Raw genomic sequence first — 27,519 nt, 5'->3', positions numbered from 1 at the left:
TGAATGGAAGCAAATCCCCGCAGCAATGTTTCAACATCTAGTGGAAAGCCTTCCCACAAGAGTGGGGGCTGTTATATCAGCAAAGGTGGGCCAACTCCATATTAATGCCCATGATTTTGGAATGAGATGTTTGGGTGTCCACATACTTTTGGTCATGTAGTCTATATCAAGGTTTATCAAAGGAAATTGGATGTACCTGAGCTCATAAAGTGAACTCATGAAGATGAACTTATAAAGTGGATCTGGATATCTGTCTGTCCGTCTGTCCGTCTGTTAACTTTTTGCTATTTCTGCTACTCCTCCCTTATCACCCAGCTGATTGTTCTGAAACTTGACATTAATACAAGACGAGCCCACACAATCGCTCGAGCTTTGATTTCTTGGTTTCGTATTTTTCTAATACGGATCATGGCGGCCTCCCGGGGTGTAAAGGGGGTGGGGGGAAGGTGTGGGTAGCGAGTGGTGGAGGGGGTTACCACCTGAAATTTCGGATCCCGACTTGACCCTTATTTACCCAACCGATTGCTCTGAAACCTAATACAGCCCTTCTCGAAGGTCGGCAGGATCGCTCGGTCTAAGATTCTTTGATTTTGTATCGGGGATATTGGGGTCTCCTGGGGAAGGGGTGGGGGGAGACGCAAAATCAGCAGAGGTTGACCTCGAGAGAACTGCAACCTCGAGAGATGACCGTCAGTCCACTTTGAGGCTATCTTGTTACTTTGCTATCACTTCCCTTTTTCTCATCTCAGTTTATGCCACCCCCTTTTTATATGTCTATGTCGATGAAAATCCTTATCCAAAATCCTCACCGAGTGCATGTAAGGCTAATTTCACAGCCAACTCCAAGATTAGCTGTGTGGTTGTATCCCATATCCAGCATCCAGTATTGCTATTGTGATTGTGCTGGGTTGTTTAGGATTGAGCACGAGTTGGAGAAGGATTATGGCTGTTGTTTTGAGGTATTTTTGTCCCCTGTCGCACCGCGGAGCGAAAGGGGGACTATGGTTTTCCCCTCTGTGCGTGTGCGCGTGCGTGCGGATGTGCGTGCGTAAGCGAAGGACCGAATTCTAATTTGGTGTGTGGGTGCAACTAGGCATATGGAACAACCCTATTGAAAATTAGGTCACCACGTCAAAATCCAAGATGGCTGTCACCATATCTAAACCTCGTGAGCGCGATATCTTGAAAAGTAAATGTCTGAACCTTGTGAGCGAAATATCATGAAAAATAAGCGAAGTACCAACTTCTAATCTGGTGTGTGGGTGTATCTACGCATAAGGAAGAACGCTATTGAAAATTGGGCTGCCACGTCAAAATCCAAGATGGCCGCCACCATGTATGTCTGAACCTTGTGAGCGGAATATCTTGAAAAATAAGCGAAGTACCAACTTCTAATCTGGTGTGTGGGTGTATGTCGGCATAAGGAAGAACGCTGTTGAAAATTGGGTCGCCACGCCAAACTCCAAGATGGCCGCCACCATATATATGTCTGAACCCTGCAAGCGAAATAGCTTGAGAAATAAACGAACTACTAACTTCTAATCTGGTGTGTGGGTGTATCTACGCATAAGGAAGACCGCTATTGCAAATTGGGTCGCCACGTCAAACTCCAGAATGGCCGCCTTGCGTCCTCCACTTTGTCAACTCACATCACTTCACCGACGGGGGACTTGGGCGTAACGCTTGTTGTAATTACCTCTGCCACCAAAGGTGGACGAAGGTTATGTTTTCCCCCCTGTCTAGCTGTTTGTTTTTCTGTGAGCAGGCTATCTCATTAAGTTGTGGATGGATTCAGGTGAAATTTGGGGGATAGGTTCGAAATGTGACAAGGATTAATTGAATCGATTTTAGTGAAGATACGCAATTTAGATGTTTTTTGTTTTTTTTAAGTGATTCTTCACCATTGAGAGATGGGGCCAAAACGATATATAGCATAATATTTCAAAAAGTTCTGGATGAGTTATGACAAAACTCGGTGGTTGAGTTGGGTAGATCACAATAACCAGCCGATTAGATTTTGGTTCAGGTCTGGATACGGATCCGGCCTATCAGTGCGATCCAAAACGTAAACTGTTCAGCTTGATGGAGGTTTGCTCTCTACTGGGTGCCGTTGTAGTTTCGTTCCGTTTTGTGTTGTGGGCTCGCAAGTAGTGACTTGGCATCATTTATGGAGGGTGGGAAGAGGTGGCGAAGGGGTGAGAAGTGTCCCCTTCCCCTGAAAACTTACTTCACTTTGAGGTTGGCCACCATGTCTGGCCATGATTATCTTGGCTCTTCTGTCAGCACAAGCTTTTGTGCATCTGTTAGCCTGTTGGGCTACACCCATGAGACAGAGCAGTGCTTTGCCTTAAGGGTCAATGGAGCCAGAATCTCACCTGAAAAGAGCTCGCTAATGGGAAAGCGATCACTGCCCCGGTCGCCTTGCATCCCATGTATATACTTTTTACTGCTATTGTTTTCTATTGGTGACGTGACCTTGTGTGTTCTCATTGGTTTGCATATCCTGCCATGCATGTATGAAAGTCAGTCAGTCGAACGCTGGATTGTAAGCGGGGCCACTGACTGACCTTGACCCATTGTCACGATGAATTTGTGGAAAATTATTTGGTATTTTGCTAAAAATGAAAGCTTTTCATTTTTATTTAAAAATTTTGTGCATGTCTGCACACATGCTACCAGTCATGCATCCAACCAACCAAAAGGAAGTCTTGCACCTGTGTGCCACTTTGTCTGTTGGCCTTCATCGCACTTCTTACTTCCTTGAAACTTACCTCAGTTGTTCCCAATCAAACTCTTCCCTCGGTGTTCAGATTTTCAATGTGGGATTGAAGGGGGATGGTGGTCCTGGAGTTGAGGCTGGAGCTCGGTTGTTAGTAGGGGAGAAGAGGTGATTCCAGATTGATGGTTTTTGATTGTTGGTTCCATGGGGCGCCAACATTGTTACACTCTCAGTTTTTAGAACAAAAGGCTAATTGTGTAACGGGAAAGGGCGGCAAAAGAAAGAGTGGTTTTCTCGACGCCATTGTGGGAGGAGCAGGCTCCTCATAAACAGCGTAGCTTGGAGGGAGAGAGAAATACATTTTATTTTTGGCATCAAGTAGGTGGGGGAGCATGGTTCTTTAGCCCGGTTTATTGGCATCAAACCAAGGGTGTGTTTGTGGTGTGTCTGACGTTGTTAGAGCGCCTGCCTGCTTCAATATTTGGAAGAGTTAACGAGATAAACTGATGGCGATAAAGTTTTCGCTACTTTTTTATTTTATTGTGCAGCCATTGGAATAACAAAACCCTCCTGCTTTTAACTCTTGATGCATATGCAATGACATTTCCCTCCACACGCACTATAAATATATAAATAATTCTGTCGTCAAAAGGTGGATCCCCTTTTAAGTTTTTACCTCCGCCACCAAAGGTGGTTTGTCTCTATTTGTTTGTCTGTTCGTGAACAAGATATCTCAAAAAGTTGTGGACAGATTCGGAAGAAATTTGGCAGAAGGGGTAGTGTATGTGACAAGGACAAATGATTAGATTTTGGTGAAGATCCGGATTCGGATCCGGAACCGGCTGCCAGAATTTTTTGTGATTTTTCACCATTTGGAGATGGGGCCAAAAACGATAAATAGCAGGATATCTCAAAAAGTTACGGCTGGATTTGGATGAAACTTGTTTGGTAGGTTGGGTGTGTGACAAGACCAACTTGATTTGATTTTGGTGAAAATCTGAATCTGGATTTGGATACGAGAGTTATTTAATTTTTGAAGTGATTATTCACCATTGAGAGATTGGACGAAAAGCGATTATATAACATCTTTTAAAAAGTTGTGCACGTGTTATGACTACATTTGGTGGACGAGTTGGTTCGGTGACACGAACAAGCCGATTAGGTTTTGGTTCAGGTCCGAATCCATGTCTGGTCTATTGGTGGGATAGAAACCATAACCTGTTCAGCCTGGCCGAGGTATGCGCTCCACCGAGTGCCGTTCTAGTTTCCCTTTTTTTGTTCCCTGGTTTTAACTAACCCATGCCACTTTATTTACTTATTGTTGTTGCTGGTGCAGAAAAAGCCTCGCTTTGATCTCTGAAGCGCACAAAATGGTATTGAAATGAATAAATCTCGAGTTAATGAGTCTGATATCCAGGATATGTTTTTCTTCTATGTTACTTTTTGGTAGCGTACCGTCTGGGCAATATTGATGGTGTTCCATGGTGACTCGATCAAGTTGTTATACTGCAATGCTCATGTTATTGAGAAGTAAAATCTCAAAGCGCTTTACCGAGAATGAAGAGAAAGCAACTGTACGGGTTGTAGGGGAGATTTTACAATGGCAATTGATGAGGGTGTGCAAGTCCTAAAAGGCGGTGAGTACCACAGTTGAATAATTCACCAAAACGTCGTCATCCTTATGTGAGGAACGTCCCAGGGAATCCCATTGTTTGATCAGGGGTGTAACATGTGTTTTGATCAAAAGTGTAGGCGTGAACCAATTTGGGTTTTGGCTTTGGTCCTGCAGGATAGCCGAGCTGTCTCCTCTGGGGTTGAATCTCGACCCCGCTAATAAACTCGACTCGGTGTTTGCAGGGTGATTCGTCAATACGTGTGCGATCCCTCGGAACGACGTTAAGCCAGAGGATTCCTCTGCCGGCACTGGTCGTCGCTGGACGTTAAGGATCCCACGGTGTCCTCAGTGAGGATTAGGCGAGTTATGGTTGACACCCTGAAGAAAATGACAAATTTCTGCCTAAACTGCGCGTAGCAAGTGTTCTGATATTCTTGGATGTCCCTCAATGCCAATTGTTATCTCAGCAGCAGCTCCTCTACTCTAAGGAAACTAGCATGCCAAGGTTATTCTCTTGTCACATGTAAACGGCCATCTTCATCCACAAATGGGAAACATAGATTGTCAGCAAAATTAGAAAAGCTGTTTTGTTGTTGTATCAGGAGCCAGTGAAATGTTTTGAGAATTTTAGTTGTGATCAAATTTACGAGCCTTGCACATTCATCAATTGTTTTTGCCAGCGAATTTGCAAGGCTCTGTAAAATGACTGACGAGCTTAAGCATATATGCTCAAGGTAACATTTGTGTCATTAGTTGACTATTTGTTGTGGATGAAAATTTGGGGTAGGTTTTAGTTTTTCTACTACAGTCAAGGTTTGTTTTGAATGGCATATCGAAGATTAGTCGTGATGTTGTGTTGTATTTTTAAGACCAGTTTATTTTTATATATTTTTTTGCTGATACCCATGGGTGTGACACGACTCACAATCGCCCACACCTTAGCTGCCGTCCTGCAGAAGTCTTCGTCGGTGTGGCTCGGGCCTGATAGAGAGAGTGATGGGGTGGCAATAAAAGGCATGATTGGAACAAATATGTTTGTTGTTCTTGTGTTGTAAGAGCTGGGTGTGCCAGTGAGGCCTGGGCGTGTGTTTTTATATATTTTATTTTGCGAGCAAAAAGCCGTGGGTTTGATTTGCAAGGCTTGTTCAAATGTGTTGCGGTTAAATAGTGGAGTCAAATGTTGTTCAAAAAAAATAATAATGATCTCTTAGAACCAAGATTTAAGGCCTGTGTCATAATTTTAACATTTTGGTAATTGTGATTTAGGCGTGTAGACCTTGAGGTCTGAGCTGTTGTCCTTACCCTCACAAGGTCCTTATTTCAAGGGATTAGGTAGTGCTTCTGTCCATGATTGTGTAATAGATGTAGCACCATGCAGCAATGAAACTGAACAGTTTAATAATTTTTTGTGGGGGTGGTGGAGGGAGAAAAAACCCCCTCTATTTGACCACAAAGAGCTCCTTTCTCCCAAACTTGAATTGTGATTAAGGATTGCCTACTGTAAGAGTTGCCGTGTTTGTCGAGAGACGTTAGCAAAGCGATCCGTCGGCCATGAGGATGGCAAGGGCTTTTTGGCATCTCGATGCCTGGCATCGAGCCTGCTGGGGGACTTCTGAGACATCAGAAGAATTCTCAGAGGCCGTTATGTTGGCCAGACGTCCGGGAGGCGTGAAGGCAACCCAAACAGGCTCTTCCCATTGTCTCACCCTGTTTTTTCCTGCATTGATCTTTGAGGGTGCAGTGCAGTTCCGGCACCAACCTTTGGAGCCACTATAATGAGACTGGTGTTTCTCTTTTGGTGTCGTTGTTGTTAATTATAGCTGTGTTTATTTATGCCTTGTTTTTGACTTGTCTGTGTGATGGCTTACTTTGTCTATAATGACATCATTCAAACAGTTCATCATAACTCGATCAGCCATGTATTTATATCATGTGGAAGTGATTTATTTATTTATATTTTTGTATCGTTCTTGGTGATTATTGTTTAATCAGTAATATTTTGTTTTAAATACAGAGTCGAGGCTCCTTGAAAAGCTCAGATACAGAACAGATCAGGACATAACAAAGGGAACAGAAAGACACAGGGGAAACGCCAATAGCAGGACGGAGGGAGAAGCTAGATGGAGACGCACAAACAAGTGATGCAGGTAACAATGAGGGGTAGGGGAGAACGCAAGGGGTGGGCAAGATTGGCACATAAGCACAATTTTGAGAGGGGTGCGGGTGGCTTAATGGGTTTGGAAAAGATCATCGTTTTGGATAGGGGATGACTTGAGATGGTGGTGAACACCTGCCTTGAAGACCCGGAAGGAAGAATTGGATTTTGGAAGAAAGCACGGAGAGGGCAGAGGATGAAAGACCAGAAATGAGGTGAAAGGAGACAGAGACAAGCGATCTGTTGGCGATGGCGAAGTGATAGGCCCATAGACTCAGCTTCATTGCGAGATCCTTTATAGACTCGGCTTTTATTCCATTTCAAACTACCCTGAATGCATTAGGGTGGTGTGGTAGGGTTGGTCTTGGTCTGTAGGACTCTCCGTAACCCCCTGAATCGTGATGTCGGGAAATTAGTGCAAAACTATAACGCCACTCGTTAGAGTGCATACCTCCACCATGCTGAACAGTTTACATTTTGTATCCCATTGATAGATTGGATCTGGATCTGGACCTGAACCAAAATTGATTCAATTGTCGCACACCCAACTTGCCCACCAAGTTTCGTCCGAAATCATCCATAACTTTTTGAGATATCTGGCTCACACAGGCAAACAAGTATGGAAAAATAACCTCCGTCTAACTTTGTTGACGGAGGTAACTACATTTTATATATATATATATATATATATATATATATATATATATTTATTTGCACGTGATTTACGTACAAGCTCCTCCATTATCCTGGGATCAAATATAAAGTTAAAATAAATAATTCGTTCATCCTGTGTTCAGAATACTAGAGCTTGAGCTTGACAGGTGCAGCAGAAGAATGCATGTTTTCTTCATCGGTGTGCTAAAGTTTGGTGAGCTAAATTAATTTTAACAAGGCTTTTATTTTTATTTGTTCAATTTGATTAGTTTGTCAGATACTTATTCAGCCAGAAAATATCTAGTCTGGGGAATCCATAACTAAGATTGTGAGCCAGGCCTGCCTGATACCTGTCATAATTCGTGGGCCAGGCCTGCCTGATACCCGTCATAATTAAATTGCCACTCGATGAATGTCGATGGTATGCTGTTATCAGGTTTGGTCGTTGTCACTTATGGTTGTTGGTGTTGTTGGTATTGATGGTGGTGTTGTGTCAAATGCCTTTTGCCCTTGTGGTTTCAGTGACATCTTTGATGCGATGTTCCCTGTGACTCATATTGCTGAAGAGACGGTCATACAGCAAGGTGAGTGTATTTTGATTTTAAATTTTGCCACTTTCATCCTTCCATTAACCAACACTTTTCATGTTATCCATTTAAACTGAGCATGTATTAGGCCAGCAGTGGAGAACCTTTTCTCGGCTGAAGGCCATAACAGCTATTGTTAAACTTGGTGCAGACCGGATACATGCTTAGTGATTTGTTCGTCATTTAAACGGCATGTATGCAGATAAGTAATGTGACGAATCATTGTGACTGAACAGCACGGCACTGAGTCCACCTTCCGTTGCTTAACGATCACAATTACTCGGGTATCAACCACGGCCATTGATATTTTAAACAATCACTTATTTCATTGCTTTTGATCTCAAACTTAAAACTTAAAAAAAAGAAAAAAGACAATGATAATACAAAATAATTTGTAGTTGTACTCGCAATTATCTTGAAGTCTAATGTTGTAAATTGTACACTGACAACAACATGTAGAAAGATAGAGAGCACGGTGTGTGGTTGCAACACCAGTCATTCCTCTTCACTTCCTGACAAGATTGGTGCTATCGCCTATAATGGCAAATATATTTATACTGTGTACAACTTAAGATGCTTAACTAAGTTGTAACATTTATTGGGTAAATTTTTTTTGAGACTATTAATATTCCTACATTCTGCTTCTTCTTTATCTCTTCGTGCCATTACACGCATAAGGCTGCTAAAGCAGTTTCATTGGCTGGGCCGTTGGGGTTACAACCTGGAAGGGTCGCCACTCCGATACAGGATACTCAACTGCAAGTGCGGGAATTGGTAATTTATTCATAGTGCCGGCTATAGCTTGCCTTCTCTTCGCGAAGGACACTGTGAGGTCTCTAACGTCCACCAACTGCCAGCAAACAGGACACCCAGTTTAACGTCCATCCGAGGAATGGAGCAGTTTATAGCTGGGTTGAAATCCAATCACAGGCTCGACAGCTCAGAGGCGAGTCTGCATACCTCAGTTATCCTGCCAGCCCTTTCCTACATAATAGCTACGTAAAATACTGAACAAAACATCACCACGCAGGTCAGCTGAAAACGTGTGGAGAGCCATATCCAACCCATGGGCGGAAGCTTCTCTATGCCTACATTAGGGAAATCTCGGATATGATATTGGGCATTTATTTTAAACATTAGCTTCTAAAGCTGATTGTAGATCAAATTTCACGCTTTTCTTAAATATTGGCACTCAAATTGATTTTTGTCAAGTGTACATTTAAAAGTTTTGCAGGCATGCGTGGACTGGAGAAGCTTACCCAGAAGTGTAGACCTTTTATTTATTTATTTTTGTTATTTGGTTGCGATCACAGCAGCAGAGTGGTTGGAAGAGGTTTGTGGCACAGAGACTGGTTGCTCTCAGAGCACCCATTTAGCGAAGAACGAATGGTTTTAGAAAAAAGGCACGTTGTATGGCACATGATTTGGAGAAGGCTTTGTACGTAGTATGGCATGATTTTCAGAACATCAGGTGTGGGAGAGCTCAGTTTCCACCTATTAAAACAGGTGTGAGCGATCATAGAGAGGCAGGGCTTCTGATGCTGTGCTTAGCAGATGGTGTTGTCGCTTCTCTTCTGTAGTCAACATCCGAAGTATTTTTGGTGAACAGGTGATTGGAGCAGTACATCAGGGGGTTCATGAGGACAGCAATGTGAAGAGCTTTGTCCAGCTTTAGGCAAGTTAAAGGCTAAATGTGCAGGTGGAAATGGGATGCTGCCAGTGATTGTGGAATGGAGTACTCCGTCAACATGCTGGCTTATTATTTTGAGCAGTGTGGAATGAATGACGGTTACCTCAGTGGCTAATAATTAGAGCCTCCGCTCTGAGTCTGGGAGATCGGTGACTCATGCCAAATACTTTTAAAAATGGTCCATGCTGCTTCCTTGCTTGATGCTCAGTATTTAAAAAGGATAGAGCATGGACAATCAACCATTGGTTGCCAATCATAGTGCACTGTCAGTCACTTGGGGTTCAAATACTCTTGAGTACAGTGGAAATCTGGTAGGTGCTATAACAAGATATACAGGCCAGACTGCTGTGACAAAGATGCTTTACATTGTTGATGCATGTATAGTTACTACCTCCAAAAACCTACATGGAACCGGTAGTAGAAGTGCTTCGAAGAGTGACATCTCAGAGGAGATTGACAGTGGGTCCACCAAAGACATGGCAGAGGCTGATGTGGCACCTCTTCACATGGGTAATAGAACCATTGAGGTTGTTACTGAGTTTAAGTTCGTCGGGAGAATGATATCCAGGAGTGGGGGTGTGGAGATCTGGTTTTACCCGAGGATGGGTCGTGCTCAAGATCTTTTGTGATACCATGGAAGCCTGCCTTTAAGGGTAGGGATCTTTCGGTGACAACATAATGGTTAGTCTATGCTAGTGTAGTCTTATGGGCACTTATTGATGGATCAGTGATGTGGACCAACAAGATCAGGAACAGCAAAAAGTTTGAGGACTTCCATTATAAGTGCATGCAGTATATCCTGTTACCACAGTACGGTAGAAAACGGAACAGATAACTCAGAAAATGAGGAATAGCTGTATACTTCACTGTTCTTTGGAGGAAATCGTGCTGAAATATTGGTGAGTCATGTGGCGAGAATGAGTGGTGACAGGAATGTCAAGCAGCTCCTTTTTTGGATGGCTGCTACAGACACTCCCTGCCCCACAGGCCTGAAACAATCGCTTATTGAAACAAGATAAGTGGTTCTACTGAAACCATGCTGGGTATTGCCAGGATAGTGGAATTGAATATTGTGGTTGAAATTTGGGTGGAGTAATTGTTTTGTTGACAGCATAAATAATGAATAGGAGGTCGGGTGCATGGTCAAGCGATTGTGGAAATAACCGAAGCACCAGGTGTTTATAGAAAACTTTCGAGGAAATAGAAGGGGAAACCCCCAGCAAATGACACCGAGTCGTTTCATATGATTTTCTGACTGAGTAATCTTCAAAATGACACTGAGTAATCAAAATGGCATATGACACTGAGTAATCTTCAAAAAAAGATTTTTTTTGTTCATTCTTCGAACACTTTTTCAACTTATTTATTTTCCTCCGAGCTCTTGCGTGATGGTTAGTTTCGTTTTTGCTTGACCGTGAATGGCGAGCCAAGGTCAGAATGTGTTTTGAAACAATCGTGCAATTCCTAAAAATCCAGGATTTGTGTTTGTGGGTTTTGGTTTGCACAGTGTCCTGGATTTGGTTTGAAGATTCCATTTTATAAAATAAGGCAATTCTGTGTGTGTATTAATGTACATAGGACTGATCATTGTGAAATTGAAGACTGCTCGGCCAATCTCCACCAAAATTTGCATGTGTGCTCGAGGTACTTAGGGTTAGGTCATGGGTACAAAATAGCCCTCCCCCCCCCCCCCCCACCCTTTCTCCCTGCAATGGTGGTGAGACTGTCTCATTTTCAACTGTACATGTGGCACAGTGCAAGTAGTTTACTGACCCCTGCTGGATAAAGAGGAGATTAAGAGGCATGGCACGAAATATATTTGTCCCACCTCCCCATCATCCCCCCACCACCTCATCCCAGGCTTGGGAAATATTTTCTTTTAAGTTATCTCCTCCAAGGCCCCTTCTCTACCATGTGTTTCACACCTTTACCCAATTTCAATCCTTATAGAATATTGTTGCGGATCCCTGGTTCGTCGACGTACTAAGGGGGGGGTTAAACCCTGCTCCCCCTCGAACTCCGAGTCCACGAGGCCGCCAACCACACGACACTCGTGGTGGACGGATTGCTAAGCAATTCCAGCCGCCGAGCCCGCAGCTATGCGTGGAAGGGTTAACGGTCACCACCCGAATACCTTCAGACACACGGAGCCGTGAGAACGGGGACTGAACCCCGCACGAGTCACGCTGATACTGGACACCCGAGCAGTTGTGCGTCGCGTAACTCTTGCCGTTAACACTATCGAACCCGATCGAGCGGTTTTAATTCGGGGCGATGCTTGGTCAATGTGGAAAGGACGATGATGGCCAGGTTGGAAATCAAACACAGGATCTATTCACAATTCACAGTATTTACAGAAACGGACAAAGCGAAGATCTTAACGGCCTTACCTAGGTTCCCAGACAAGGGCCCTCATTCGTTCGGGGAAGGGAAGGAAGAGGGTAATGCGCACAAAGCGCGACCGCTTCGTGCAGCTTGCCTTGATGGGCTCGTTGGACGGAAGCCCCGAGAATCGCTCCAACCTGGCACACCACACCCAGAGATGATCGCGGCAGGGACGTTGATCAAGGACGTGCACGTAGCAGGAACCCGAGGAGCGCTCATTCAGTGAGTCAGAGGGTCAGAGAACCAGCGAGTCAGAGGGTCTCAGAGATCAGAGCGCCTGCAAGAGATTCTCAGGGTCAGAGCGCAGAGAGAGCGAGCGGGGAGTCTGGGCCGGTTTTATAACCCCCGAAACCCCACTCGAATGTTCCACGGGCCTCCATTGGCCGCCTGGGGTCACGTGTCGTGACAGCCCTTCATTGGTCACCCTCGGCCACTCCCTTTAGCTCCCATTGGCTGCTCGCTGCTCATTGGCCACGCCCTCGGCCACTCCCTTTTGCTCCTTCTTCGGGCCTGCAAGGCCCGGCCTAGGCCCATGACGAGGCACTTTAGGCTTCAATAAGGCCTATCATTATCCTGCCTGCCTCAATGCATGCTAACACCGGGAAGGGGACTATGCTTCACATTTAATAAGAAATAACTAACTATGCGAGGCTACATGTTGTGGTGTAACTAACTATAGGGGGGTTGCCTTTATTTATAAAACCACAACAATATCTCTGGATCTGTCCCTATTTCTGTGTGTTACCTATGGCTCTCCAAACGTTGTTGACCTGGTAATAAGTAATTTGTCCTCTAGAAAGTTTTTACGAAGAAAAAAGAAAAATCCATTATGCGCTGCGCTTGCCAAATAAATGCACCCGCCGTCATTGCACTATATGCACATGCTCTGAGCCAATCCGCGCTGTTTCCTCCGCCTTTGTTTTGCAGCAGGATGAACTTCTTCCCGCCACTGCCATGTCGGAGCAGAGCATGAACGGTGGCAATTTTTTTGTTAGTGTTTTGTCTACTCTTTTGTTGTTAATACTTTCTGGTTATTGTGACAACTTTTTAAAATAAAATAATGTTTACCTTCAATAGCATTATTATATATTAGCACGATTACCTATACCCCAATGAAGCCCTCATATATTGCTCATGCGTAGAAATAACTGTCGGGAACTCATCTCCATGCAAACAAACAATCGTACAATGACCTCTTTTTGCACATTTTAGATTAGTGCTGTCTTTTCTGGGAACACATCCTGAGTGCTAAGCGAGGTATTACCGTACTGCACCAATACAATAATTCATATTTGCACTGCTTCTGACATAAAATTCTTCCTCTTCTCCAAAGGCCTTGATCTCGGATCATCAATTTGGATTCAGACCAGGTCATTCTACTCTGGACATGCTGCTTCTGCTGTCTCAACAATGGATGGAGGTCCTTAATGCCAAACAGGAAATCAGAGCCGTCTCCCTTAACATATCACATGCCTTCGATACGGTCTGGCACCCCACTCTGCTCACCAAACCCTCCTCCTATGGTATCCATGGAAATCTCCACGCATGGCTTGCGGACTTCCTCTCTGGTCGTAGTCAACGTGTGGCCCTGAATGTTTTTCTCTCATCTCCCTTTCCTGTTCTGGCTGGAGTTCCCCAAGGTAGTGTTCTGGGCCTTGTGCTATTTCTGGTCTTCATCAATGATCTCTCCGACTCTCTGGAAAATCCTCTCTATCTCTTTGCTGATGACTCCACTCTCTGCCGCTCCATGCCTCATTCCTCAGATCGGCAGTCTGCAGCCTCCTCGCTCTCTGCAGATCTGGACAAAATCACAGACTGGTCAAACAAGTGGAACATGTCTTTCAATCCTGACAAATCTCACACTCACGATGTCTCTCCGAAAAGACCAACTGGACAAACCTCCCATCTACTTTCTCAACAATCCTCTCCAAGAAGTTCTGTCACTCAAGCTGTTGGGTCTCACTATCTGCCATGATCTTTCCTGGGAAAACCACATTTCCAAGCTGGCCTCCAAAGCCAGTCGCCGACTGGGCATCCTCCGTCGTGCGAAGTCCTTCCTTGGCACACCTGAGCTCCTCACCACATACAAGGCTTTCATCCGCAGCTAAATGGAATACATGTTTCATACAATATCCGCAGCTCCCCTCTGCTCCTGCCTCACACCTAGCTTGGCTTCACGCCGTTGCAACCAAAGCTTTCAGAATCATTGGAATCTCCCGCGATGAAGTTAACTCCGAGGGCCTTTCACTCACTCACCGCAGGCAGATTTGTGGTCTTTCTGTCTTCTACCGACCGACTCCTCTCCAGCTTAGCTCCCCCAGCTTTGTCTGTGCTCTGTCCCCCAAACATTCCTACAGGTCGCGCAAGATCTGCCTGCAACCCTCTTATGGTTAAACTGCCAAAATAAAGACTCTCTATTCACCTTCACCCTTTCATTCCTCTTTTCTCCCGCCTCTGGAACAAACGCCCTCACTCTCTTCAATCCCACTCCTCCCTCCAGGAAGGGGTGGGGAGGGGGGGAGGACTCGGTGGAGGGGAGGGGGGTCGGAGGCAGGAGAGGAAGGGGGTTCATATATATATGCTGGTGGGTGAATGTGGCGTTCATCACGTTTCCGAGTTAAGTGTGTTGCCGATCAGGAAGAAGAAGAAGCTGTACTACCAACTTCGTACACTTCCGGAATTGTTTGATTTATTTGTATTCAAATGTCTGGTGATTGTTTTGTATTTATTTATGTGAATGTGTACTTGTATATAACTGTCATTAATTTAAAAAGGCTTCGGCACTATCGAGTTATCTATATAATAATACCGTAAGGACTCGACTTTGTTATCCCTTTTACACCGCACCCAGTGACCCGATGTCCACGGCACTAATGGATTTACGATCTACGAACCGCGCTCTTTGTTTATCACGTACAGCCAGACTCGAAAAATCTGAATTAGTTGACTTTGGGGCCCAAAAGCATCCGATTAACGGCCGATACGACGCCATCTTTCGACGCCATCGTATTGGCGTCTGCTGGGCGAAGGCGATGCGTGCCGTCCGCTGATTGGACAGTCGAGTGGTGTCATTAAATAATGGGCCGTGCTTACTGCTTACTGATATTGATCTGAAACTTGCAAATGGGCATGTATTGCAAAGCAATTTTCCTTCTTATATTGTCCAAGTCTAAAATACACACCCACACACACACATAAATCAGCTGATCGTCAAATCTGCATTCCCTACAACCAGTGATTACAGGTTTAAAAAATGATTTTTTGATGGATTGACTCAACGATGTAAATAGGTAAGCATTAATTTAATTATTTCCTTCTTATTCTGTAAAAGCGGCCTCGACGGTATAGTGTGCGATTGCCCAAAGCAGGTTCTTATTTTGACAATCGTTGGTCGTACAATAAATACTTACGGAATATTAAATGAAAAAAAATGTTTCTTTCTTGAATATTTTAAAGCATTTTGTTTTTCATTCCACATGGTGTGTTTCTTCCCTCCCTCTGTGGACAACCAAGTGCCGACTTCCGGTGGTAGTATAATCCTCTGTAGCAGTGTAGGGTTTTATGAGCCAATGATTATGGTGCGGCGCATGTCGAGTCACAGCAGGATTTTATGAAACGCCATTTGAAGTTGTGAAAAAGGTCAGAGTACCTGCTAACATGTCAAGCTACAGCAGGGCGGCGCAGGTCAGTTATAGTTAATCAACGGATCAATGAGAATGTCCTTTACTGTACGTACTGTACTTTACCACATCGGTTAGAAACGCTGCCGCAGGAGATCTCCGATGGTCTTTACTTAAGCTTCTGTTTTGGATTCGGTTCCCGCCTCCTGATACCTCGCAGGTGTGACGTCGCATCAGAGGACGTTAAGCCAGCTGTCTCATCTGATTGGACAGTCTAAGGCGACAGCAAGCCGTCCACTGAGTGGACAATCCAGAGCATGCATTTGTGCCGGTGTCGGCGGGCGATCGTTGTTCATATATGCACTCTTCATTCTCATCTTTCTTCCTAACTCTTACTCGGACAAGCAAATCCCCTATGCCATCCATAATGGTACACTCTATCCATACACCACATCCTCCCTTCCGTGGATGTTCCACGGGTTTCGGCTAGTCTATATAATAATAGCGTAAGGACTCGACTTTGTTATCCCTTTTATGCCGCACCCAGTGACCCGATGCCCACGGCACTAATGGATTTACGATCTACGAACCGCGCTCTTTGTTTATCACGTACAGCCATACTCGAAAAATCTGAATTAGCCGACGTTGGGGCCCAAAAGCATCCGATTAACTGCCGATACGACGCCATCTTACGACGCCATCGTATTGGCGTCTGCTGGGCGAAGGCGAAGCAAGCCGTCCGCTGATTGGACAGTCGAAGGCGACAGCAAGCCGTCCACTGAGTGGACAATCCCAGAGTGGTGCTATGCCGATTCCTATTACGAATCCATTCATTTTTCAAAAGTATGTCGTAGCGTTGTCATTTAAGTAGATTGCAATAAATACGTTGCTCATATACGCACTCTTCATTCTCATCTTTCTTCGTAACTCTTACTCGGACAAGCAAATCCCCTATGCCATCCATAATGGTACACTCTATCCATACACCACATCCTCCTTTCCGTGGATGTTCCACGGGTTTCGGCTAGTTATTATTATTATTATTATTATTATTATTAATTTTTATTTTTTTATTTTTTAACTCCAAAAAAACGAACTTTTTTTAAAAATTTATTTATTTATTTCGCATAAAACACTCCCAGGCACTCACTGATGAACCTCTGAAAGTTTGATGAAGATCCATTCACCCATCTGAATAAAACGCAGACACAAAAACTGCACACAGACAACTCGCGTTTATATATATATATATATATATATATATATATATATATATATATATATATATATATATATATATATATATATATATATATATATATACATATATATATATATATTGTTACAGACGTGGCTTAGATGTTATTTTACCGAGCGGTTTTGGGATGACCACGTCTGCACAAGTTACCGATTATACTCGAAGTTGACTAGTCGCGCTATGCTAGGTCAATGAAGGAACAGATACACGGCTGGGTTTCAAATGACACGACTCCAAGGGTTCAGTTCTCAAGACCTCCGGAGGAGATTATATTCGTTACGGAAGGTCAGATTACAGGGACGAGAGGGACAGCAAAGGAAGATAGGCACTTAGACACAACCTTACATTAACCCCAACAGACGACAGGTAAACGGGACAAGGCTGACTCACACGGGGGTTGATGGCAGGAAAGCGGTTGTCGATGGCTCCAGGTGCACCTGGGCTCAGGGCAGGATCGACCCGGTCCGGTCCAGAGATGCGGAAGGTTGCACAGCGCTCGAGGTGGCGTCTTTTCGTCTCAAGCTGGGGGCGCATCTGACCTCACATCCGGTGAGTCCTTCGTATATCCGGCGGGGAGTGACACGCCCTCGGCTCGTTAGCTCCGCCCCAGATGGAATCGGCACGTTGCTTCTCATTGGGTGCGTGGGGGGGTTACTGGCTCCGCCCCTGACGAGGAGCTGACAGCCAGCCCCTTCGGGGTAACGCCGTGGAGCGCATGGTCATGGCGGGTAACCGAGCCGGTGTGAGGACGCACACTCCCCGCCCCTCTGTTGTTGTAGTCGTAGTTGTAGTTATAATTGTTGTTGTAGTTGTTGTTATTGTTGTTGTTTGGGGAAGAAGATGGGAGGAGGTATGGGAAAGGTCCTAAACTCACTACTGGTGCCATATAATCACATTCTGGTGCAACGAAGAGTCATAATTAATGGAAACGAGTCCTTAACTGACATAGACTAAGAATAACTAGCAAGATGTCCGAAAGTTGTCTACGTGTGGTGCGGTGGACCTGGGCACGACATTTAATGGGGGAAAAAGGGGAAGGTCGGCTCTACTGATTGTTGTTTACAGACAATGGGACTAGGGAATGGGGGATTGGGGATAGTTGGGGAATATTGGGGAAATAGGGGAATATTTACAAGCGGATATGGAGGCCAAATTCCATATTCGCAACAATATATATATATATATATATATATATATATATATATATATATATATATATATATATATATATATATATATATATATATATATATATATATATTTATTAATATTGGTTAATGATACCCCCCCTTACTGTGATTGAGGACACCAGATTGAGTCCAATTACAGTTGCCAGCTTTCCCTTTGTGGTAAATGCATGATCTGGGACCACCAAGTGCCACCTGCCACATGGACACATTGTCTTCAACCCCACCAATTCCGACCAGGAGGCATCACCATTATGTTTAGCGTTCGGGAGTTCTATGAAGATGATACATTTTCCAATGAGGACGGATGCCGTGACGAAATCGTGACTGCAGACCCAGAATGGCCTCTTGCAGTGCAAATATTCCAATATCAAATCCTGTCATCATTCAGATGAAAAGCCATCATCACGGTGTTCATCCAGATCGGAAAGCTCAATTAATCATCTTCATGCAAATATGTGTATATGTATATGAATGTGTATATGTATATATTACAGACCAGGGTTGTACTGCCATTTACAATGTCCTCTGCATGCCAGAACACAGCTAATAATCTCTCTTCTGCAGGAGATGAGGGAGATAACTTCTACGTAATTGACCAAGGAGAGGTTGATGTAAGTTTTCCAAGCAGTGGCACATTTCACTTGCATCCCATTAAAGGGACTTTTTCTTTTTTTTAAATTAACAACAAACGCAATTTGGTGTATGGGGATGGTGAAAGGAGAGGGGCATTTATATTGACGCAGCAATGTGTTGTGTATGGCTGGTTGGAGGGGAATGGGTATCATGTTTATAAATCAGTTGTTACTATTTTTATTTTTTTTGTAATTTGTTTTCCTGCCTCTCCATCCCTAACAATTACCTATAATGTACTTGTAAGTTATAGAGATTAAATGTCACATTTTAAGTTTCCTATGTAATAAAACCGAAGCGTGGTTTTGCATTATGCCGTGGAGATTGTATTGATATTAAGTTTGATATCTGGGCTGGCAGGATGGCCTAGTGGTACTAGATGTCATAAACATTGCAACCAATACACTTCTACACATGAAATGGAAAATCGTGTTCAAAAAAGTGGTGACTGCAAAAATATGACAGTCTCGAGGTTATTTTTGCATCTGAAAAAAAAAAAAAAAAACAGGTGTCAAGACTCATGGAAGACCGTGGTGAATATCTATAAAGGGTGAATGGTCAACATACCGTGGGTAAGAAGACTGAATGTGCAACAGCATGATAATTGTTAGAAAAAGGGTAGTGAGGGTCTCAGCAGATATGGAAATGTTATTGGGTAGAAACGACAGATCACGAGGCAGCAGTGGACAGCAGACTTTTGAAGCCCTTGAGGGTAGATCATGAAACAAAACACAACTCTTGAAGACCATTGCACAGCCAGCCTCTTGTCTTGCGATGCTATTGATAGAGGGCCTTGGACTCTACAACCTCACATGGTGGCAACATGGAAAAGCTATAGCACCACCCCATAGGGGGCAGCCACAGTCCATGGAACTTTTGATGAAGTCCTTGTCCACTGTTTATATGCCGAGGAAAGACCAGGCCCTAAATAGAGTTAAAAGGTGGCAGCCTTCTTTGGAGGCTAACTTTGAGATTATGCTGATAACTGGAGCTTCAGAGATGGACTTCTATAACACGATTCCAGAGACTCATCAGAGCCCTCACAAAAAGGACACAGCCACAAGGAAGCCGGCCACTCTAACCAGATTCTCCCATAGATCGACTGAAGATGAAATGTCAAATAGTTTTCTTTATTATGCAAGTTGAGAGCGAGTCGGAATAAATGGTGTACCTTGTCAAGTTCAAGGCGTTGATGTGGTGCACAACGGGTCCTGATTTGGGTTGAGTTTGTATTGATAGATTATGAGGGCAGTGTGGTAACATCTAGATAACGAACAAATGAAGTCTAGATAATATCCCAGAGAATGATTTGCTAAATTTGGGGATTTTTTTTTCCAGCCAGTAATGATGGAGGGATAAAGTCAGTGTGTCGGACTGTCCGATTGTGAAAACATTTATAGATGAGCAGGTGGAGCTTTGGGAGATTGTTGTAGTGGTAGGTCATAGTACGTAAAAATTGTTACTTGGAAGCATCTATTTATTTAATATTTGGAATGCTGGACATGGTGATGACAAATGCAACATTGTGTGTACTGTGGGAGGGGGGTGGGGGAGGGGAGAGGGGTCACGATACCCATTACATTTACTTGTGGAATCAAGATGGGCCTTGATTTAGTTGTACGTACCTGTTTTATTTAAATAGTTCATGAACGAGTAATCATCTTCTCTGTGCCTTAATCCCAACAGTTCGGGGTCGGCCACTCGGATATACCTTCTCCACCCCTGCTCTGTCCTCCGCATATTTTTCTCTCTCAAATCCGTGCTCTTTTTATCTCTCTCCTTGACCTCCCCTCATTTCCACCTTGATCTCTGTTGGTCTTCTGATCCTTTCCCTCTAATTGGCTCATTCCATGCTTTCTTGAATGGTTCCTCATCACTCGTCTAAACCACTGCAATGTCATCTCTCTAATCCTTTCTGGGATACTTCCAACTCCAGCTCTCTTGCGCATCTCCTCATTCATCAACTACTCTCTTTGTGATACTCCGAGAATCCACCGAAGCATTCTTATCTTTGTCCTCTCCAGCAACTCCTCTTCCCTTTTTCCCATAGCCCTTGTTTCCATAGATTATAACCTTGTTACATAATCATAACATAATCATTGTCTTGTAGATCTTCACCTTCAATTTTCTCGGTAGCATTCCAATCTTCCATCACAAATGACTCCACCAACCTCCTTCCATCTTGTCCACCTTAACTCTATCCTGGATTTATGCTTCACAACCTCCTCCTTCCTTTAGTGATGAATTAAAGTATTTGAATTTGTCTTCTTGTGTCAGATCTCCACCCATTATATCTACAATCTTGACCCTCTCTACGCCAGTCTTACCACACACCATTATCTTTGTCTTTATAGCATTAACTTTCATTAACATTAATGTTAATCCCTGCCTCTGTAAGCTCTCTTGCCATTCCAGCAACCTTCTCTGCAGCTCTTCCTTTGACTCTGCTGGTATGACTAAGTTTACAAACAGGAGCTCCCACAGTTCTCTATCTCTAATGTTGTGTCTCAGCACATCCGTCACTTTTACGAAAAGGAAGAGCTTTCAGGTGCAGACAGACACCTGATGTAGACCAACCTCAATTCTAAAATATCGTGTGTTCCCATTTGTTGTTTCAGTTGTGGATCCAGGAATTTCAAGACTGGAGGTGCACCAATTGTGTTCCCTTGATCAATTTTTCAAAATTCCCAAGGGGGGAAGGGGTGGAGTTTCAGGTGGCCTGGGGGGGTCCTCCCCCATGAAATTTTGAAAAATTGATCATCAGAAACAGCATTTCCTGCATTCTTAGAAGTTTCTGCAGGTCCTTGCGTTCTTCCCTGACCAAACAGTTCAGCAGATTCTCTAACTAATGGGCCAAAGTAGCAAACTAGTGAGCCGACTTGGCCAGCTGGGATCCTTAGTCAAAAGAAGAATGACCATACGGTGGTCACAATCCGGTAACGGGCCGATTGGGAAACATGCATTTAAAGCGCTATTTAAAGATTAACAACGCGGAAGTGTGGCCTTGAGGTGCTTGAACTCTTGGTGCGTGCTGTGCTTGCTTGGAGTAATTGTTACTCTCTTTAGTTCTGGATTGAATATATTACCCTTGGAAGAAACCTGTCTCCTGGTCCTTTGGTTCATCTATTTAGACGTAACACACACGAACATAAATTGGGTGTTGTAGTAATTTGCGTAACATAATGCTTGATTATCGTGCATTCTGACGTGCTGATTGGGAAACACATTTAATGCGTGATTAAAATATTAACTCCACACCTCTCACCACGTGTGTATCCTGTGAACACACACACAATTGACTGCACATAAAGAGAAAGTTGAATGGTGCACACCACACTGTATCTGCCACATTCTTGCTCAAACACCAATACACCACTTCTCTTGGAATCCTATCATATGCCTTCTCTCGATCTATGAATTCCCGGTACAGGTTCTTATTTGCTTCCAGCATCTTTTCCTGGATCTGTCTCATGATGAAAATCCCATCCACTGTTTCCCTTCCTTACATGAATCCATAATTCATCCCTTCTGTATTTACAATCACCCTTAGCTTTAGGTCTACAATCCTTTCCAGTACCTCCAGCACCCTAACCCATTTATTTGATCCGTCTGTAATTTTGAATGAGGGATATCACCTTTCGTTTTGAAACTTGGTATTAGTATGCGCTTCCTCCAAATATCTGGTATCTTCTCCTCACTGCACACTTTCCTAATCAACTCTCCCATCCACTTAACTCCTTCAGTTCCTAGCGCCTTTACTAATTCGGTCAGAACTTTAGATGGTCCACATGCTTTCCCTCTTTTCATTTTGTCAAGTGCTTTTCTCACCTCCTCCTCTTGAACCTCCTTCATGGATCCATCAATTTTCTATACCTCTCAGGGCTTCCTCTCTCATTTTCCACATTCAGTAATCTTTCAAAGTACAATTTCCACCATCAACTCGTGTGTTCTTAAACTCGTATGTCTATTACAATTATTTGTGAGTCAAACTTTGTTTTCATTTTCATCTGTCACTGGAGCAACTTTTGTCAAACGTAAGCACAAATCTCATGACCAGGATTTATTTTGATATTGTTTTGGCAGCAGAAGCACCACCCAGTCTTGAATCGGTCTTTATTTTAAGCACAGGAAAGGTTGCTTGCCCATGAAGAAACAAAAAAATGACCGCATATTGCTTCGCCCAGCCATGTAGATATCCATCTGATGGATGACTTGTGCTGATAACATCCGTGAAAAAAGCATAAAATACTTGTACGGCTTTTCATGTTGAGAATTCCTGTGCAGGAAGTGATTTTAAAAGCAAAGCCACTTGTCAACTCCCTTTATCCATATTTTATGTGTTCATTTCCTCTGCTGAATGTTCGTTGTTTGTGTGACCTACAATTGGTTTGCATTTGTTACCTCCTCCACCGAACGTGGATGGAGGTTATGTTTTCATGTCTGTCTGTGGTTGTGTTTGTTTGTGAGCATAACATCTCAAAAAGTTGTCAACAAATTTGGACAATTTGATGGGCAGGTTGGGTGCGTGACGAGGACAAATTGATTGGATTTTGGTGAAGATCCGAGTCAGGATATGGATATGATCATTTTTTAATACAACTGATTCTTCACTTTTAGGATGGGGCCAAAAACGATATATAGCACAATATCTCAAAGGTATGGTGCCTTCTCCCAATTGCTGTTTTCAGATCTCCCCACAGATGTTCAATGGGATTTTGATCTGGACTCATTGCTGGCCACTTCAGAACAGCCCAGCATTTTGTCTTGAACCATTCCTGGGTGCTTTTTGAATTGTGTTTGGGGTCATTGTCCTGCTGCAAGACCCATGACCTTTGATGGAGACCCAGGTTTCTGACACTGGGTTGAACATTGCGCTCCAAAATGCCTTGGTAATCTCCTGATTTCATGATGCCATGCACGCATTCAAGGGACCCATTGCCAGGGGCAGCACAGCACCCCCAAAACATCACTTGAACAATCCAATGTTTGACTGTAGGGAAGGTGTTCTTTTCTTTGGAGGCTTCATTTTGTTTTCTGTAAACATAGAGATGATGTGCTTTACCAAAAAGCTCGAATTTGGTCTCATCTGTCCACAGGGCATTCTCCCAGAAGGAGTTTGGCTTGTTCAGGTGTGTTTTGGCAAACTCCAGTCAGGCTTTCTTATGTCTCTTTCTCATCCGCACGTCCGCACTCATCTTATGTCATCCGCACGTCCGCACATCTTTCTCATCCGAACTCATCTTACGTCAGGCTTTCCTATGTCTCTCTTTTTTTTTTTGGAAATTCCAACTTCTTTCGTGGAAGTCCTTGCAGTGTTCATATGTTTTACACCTCTCCCACCTCCCCCAAAGCCCTCCCCCTCCCACATTTCTCCCATTGTCCCTGCTCTCAAATGTTGTGTTTGTGTCCTTCCCCCTCTCCTCTCTCTCCCCTCTCTCCTCTCCCTCTCTCCCCATCTTGTCTGCCGCTCCCCTTATTTTTTGTGTTTTGTGTGTCGGTTTCACTTTTTGTGCGATTAATGTTAGCTCTTTCACGAGCCTCGATCTTGTATCCAAAAAAAAAAAAAAAATCCTGGGTCTCCCACCATAGAACCCTCTTTCATTGAGTTGGCGACGGATGGTACGAGTTGAAACTGTTGTACCTTGTGTCTGAAGGTCAGCTTGAATCTGTTTGGCAATTGATTGAGGTGCTTTCTCCACCATTCGAGCAATCCTTCACTGCAATCTTCGATCAAGTTTTCTCTTGTGGCCACGTCCAGGGAGGTTGGCTACAGTGCCATGGGCCTTAAACTTCCTGATAACATTGCGTACGGTGGACACAGGAACATCAAGGTCTCTGGAGATGGACTTGTAGTCTTAAGATTGTCCATGCTTGGCTACAATCTTGTGTCTGACCTCCTCAGACAATTCTCTGGTTTTCTTTCTTTTCTCCATACTCATTGCGGTACACACAGTGACACAAAACAGCAGAATGACTCCTTTTCTCTTTTCAAACTGGTTGAATGAGAGATTTTTTATATTGCAGGCACCTGCAACTCACCGTATGTGAGTTCATTTCCAAAGTAAAGGAGAATCACCTGCTTGAAATCTAATTATTTCTAACAACTTCTAAAAGGTGCCAATAATATTGTCTGGGCCACTTTAGGATTTCTGTGTGGAATAAGCTAAGATTTAGTAATTTTTTTCAGATTTTTTTTATTTTGTTCCACTGCAAACCATAGAAATACATAGTCACGTGAAAAGGTAAGTACCCCCCATGTAAAGTTTTGACTTTGTCAACATATTTCAACATACAGCTATTTGATCTTCATTTCAACAATATTGATAGAGAATGGTGATATAATATAACAAATATCATGAAACATTTACATTTTGTAGTCCATTGTATAATTTAAATAAACATAAATGCAAATTTTGCATGTGGAAAAAGTAAGTACACCCCACGAAATGTTTTTTTAAATCTTTTTAACATATGTGGACATATCAATATTTGATCTTCATTTAAACAGTATCGATAGATAAAGGTGATCTAATTGAACAAAAAACAATGAAAAATTGACTTTGCAATAATTTATTCAATAAAAAATTAACAGAGATGCTATTTCCTTCTGTGGAAAAAGTAAGTACACTTTTGGCTCTAATAGGTGGTATTGCCCCCTTTGGCAGAAACAACCTCAAGTAGGCGTTTCTTATATCTGTCTACCAGTCTCTGACATCGACTGGGAGAAATTTTTGCCCACTCCTCCATACAGAATTCTTTCAGCTGTGCGATGTTTGAGGGGTTTCTTGCATGCACAGCTCGTTTCAAATCCCCCCACAACATCTCGTTGGGATTTAGATCTGGGCTTTGACTTGGCCATTCCACAACCCTCCATTTCTTTCTTTTCAGCCATTCCTTGGTGGATTTACTGGTATGTTTAGGGTCATTGTCATGTTGCAAGGTCCACCTTCGGTTGAGCTTCAACTTTCCGACAGATGGCCTCACATTATCCTCAAGCACCCTCTGGTACAATGAAGAATTCATAGTGGATTCTATGATGGTGAGCTGCCCAGGCCCTGATGCAGCAAAGCTGCCCCAAACCATAATATTTCCACCACCATGCTTTACAGTTGGTATCAGGTTCTTGTGGTCAAATGCTGTCTTTGGCTTTTGCCAAACATGTCTTCTGGTACTGTGGCCAAATGCCTCTACCTTTGACTCATCTGTCCAAATCACATTGTTCCAGAAGTGCTGGTCTTTGCTGTCCAGAAAAAACATCAGGGCAAGACTAAAGTTTGCCAATGAACACCTCAGCAAAGGTTTCCTCCTGGCACACCTCCCATGTAGATCAAATTTGTGCAGCCTCTTTCTAATGGTAGACTCGTGCACTTTGACATCAACAGTGGCAAGAGCTACCTGTAGGTCCCGTGATGACATTCTGGGGTTCTTAGAGATTTCTTTCAGCATCTTGCGGTCTGCTCTCGGGCTGAACTTGCTCGGGCGGCCTGGCCTGAACAAGTTGGCAGTTGTTTGGAATCTTCTCCACTTGTAGATCTTCCGGACAGTCGAATGATTGATTTCAAATTGTTTGGAGATCTTTTTAAATCCCTTCCCAGACTCGTGGGCATGTATAACCTTCTTTCTGAAGGCCTCAGAGAGCTCTTTTGATCTAGGCATGGTGACGCCACACACCAACAACAAAGAGCAAACCAAACTAAATGTCTGAGGTTTAAATAAGACAGGTTCCTCCAAGATCCTCTCTAACGATGTTCTAATCATTTGCACCTGAGCTGGTGCACCTGATTCTAATTTTAGGTATTTGAAGTAGTGATAAATGTCGGGGTGTACTTACTTTTTCCACATGCGAAATTTGCATTTATGTTTATTTAAATTATACAATGGTCTACAAAATGTAAATGTTTCATGATATTTGTTATATTATAACACCTTTATCTATCAATATTGTTGAAATGAAGATCAAATAGCTGTATGTTGAAATATGTTGAAAAAGTCAAAACTTTACATGGGGTGTACTTACTTTTTCACGTGACTGTATGTGGATACCAAAATATTTTTTAATTTCAACAATTTTCTGGAAGAAATGGTGCATTATTTGAAAGATGTGCAAGGGTGCCAATATTTTTGGCCACGACTGTATGTTGTTCACTTCATCCATTTTGATTTGTAAATTCCCTACCCAAGATCTCAACTCTCCACCTCATCTTTTCTCTGGATAACCCAAACCATTAACTCATTCTGGGGTTGCCCCAACGTTGATTTTTATTTTTCCAGTCTCATGTTCCTGTTTGTTGCATGAGCGTGTGGTAGCAATTGCAACAATGCTCGTGGGTCGAAACAGCTGCATGACATCAGCCTCTCCCCTCTGATGTCAGTGTGGTGTCCTGGGGGCTGTGGCGCTGAGTGTCAAATCTTGTGGCAACAGGAAGATTATCACAATGGCACTGCCGTCCATAGAACGTGAACTTATATTTTGGCATCTGTGTTCTCGCAGTCTCCCAACAAGTGACGGAAGAGGGCCTCACCGGGTTTTCATTTTATTTTTATTTTTTTCGCTCGATTTTTTTCTTCTTTATCTGCCTTGCTCCACTGTCGCCCATTTGTTCAAGGCCTCATTGTCAGTGTCGCTTACTCACTTTTCCTTTGCGTCCCACGGTTGGGTTGGGTTGGGGGTGCAGTAGGTGTGGGTGGGGAGGGGGTGGGGGTCTTCTACAATAGGCGAATGCACCTTCAATTCATCCTCCCTTTCTAGGAACATGAGCGGAATATCTTAATGTCGTGCCCAGTAGTCATTTGAATTGTCAAATCCGATTTTGCTTGGTGTAAAATGTATAAAACCTGGCTGTTTATGTTTTGAAAAGGCCACGTTTGTGCTCTGATTTGCCTCGTCATATACTGTGTAATTATGAAGGATTTTCCAACAGTTCTTCTTATTCCCCAAATAAATTGCTTTGGGCTTGTTAAAGGGAGTTGAAAAATGTTCAAAAAGCAATGAATCATTTGACTAGTTTTTCAACTT

General features: G+C 43.4%; 1 protein-coding gene across 2 annotated transcripts in view; it reads left to right on the top strand.

The window, feature by feature from the left end:
* The window catches only part of LOC137426840 (cAMP-dependent protein kinase type I-alpha regulatory subunit), a 73,276-nt gene that overhangs the window by 23,637 nt on the left and 22,120 nt on the right, over positions 1–27,519 (top strand). For both annotated transcript variants that reach the window (XM_068115792.2, XM_068115791.2), the window contains 2 exons: positions 7,666–7,727; positions 18,438–18,484. In XM_068115792.2, the coding sequence (XP_067971893.1) occupies positions 7,666–7,727; positions 18,438–18,484 (109 nt within the window). The remainder of the gene's footprint in view (positions 1–7,665; positions 7,728–18,437; positions 18,485–27,519) is intronic.

The sequence above is a fragment of the Myxine glutinosa genome, chromosome 5, assembly GCF_964187855.1.
Source record: "Myxine glutinosa chromosome 5, kmMyxGlut1.1, whole genome shotgun sequence".
NCBI classification, from domain to species: domain Eukaryota; kingdom Metazoa; phylum Chordata; class Myxini; order Myxiniformes; family Myxinidae; genus Myxine; species Myxine glutinosa.
This window is presented reverse-complemented; position numbering and strand designations above follow the sequence as displayed.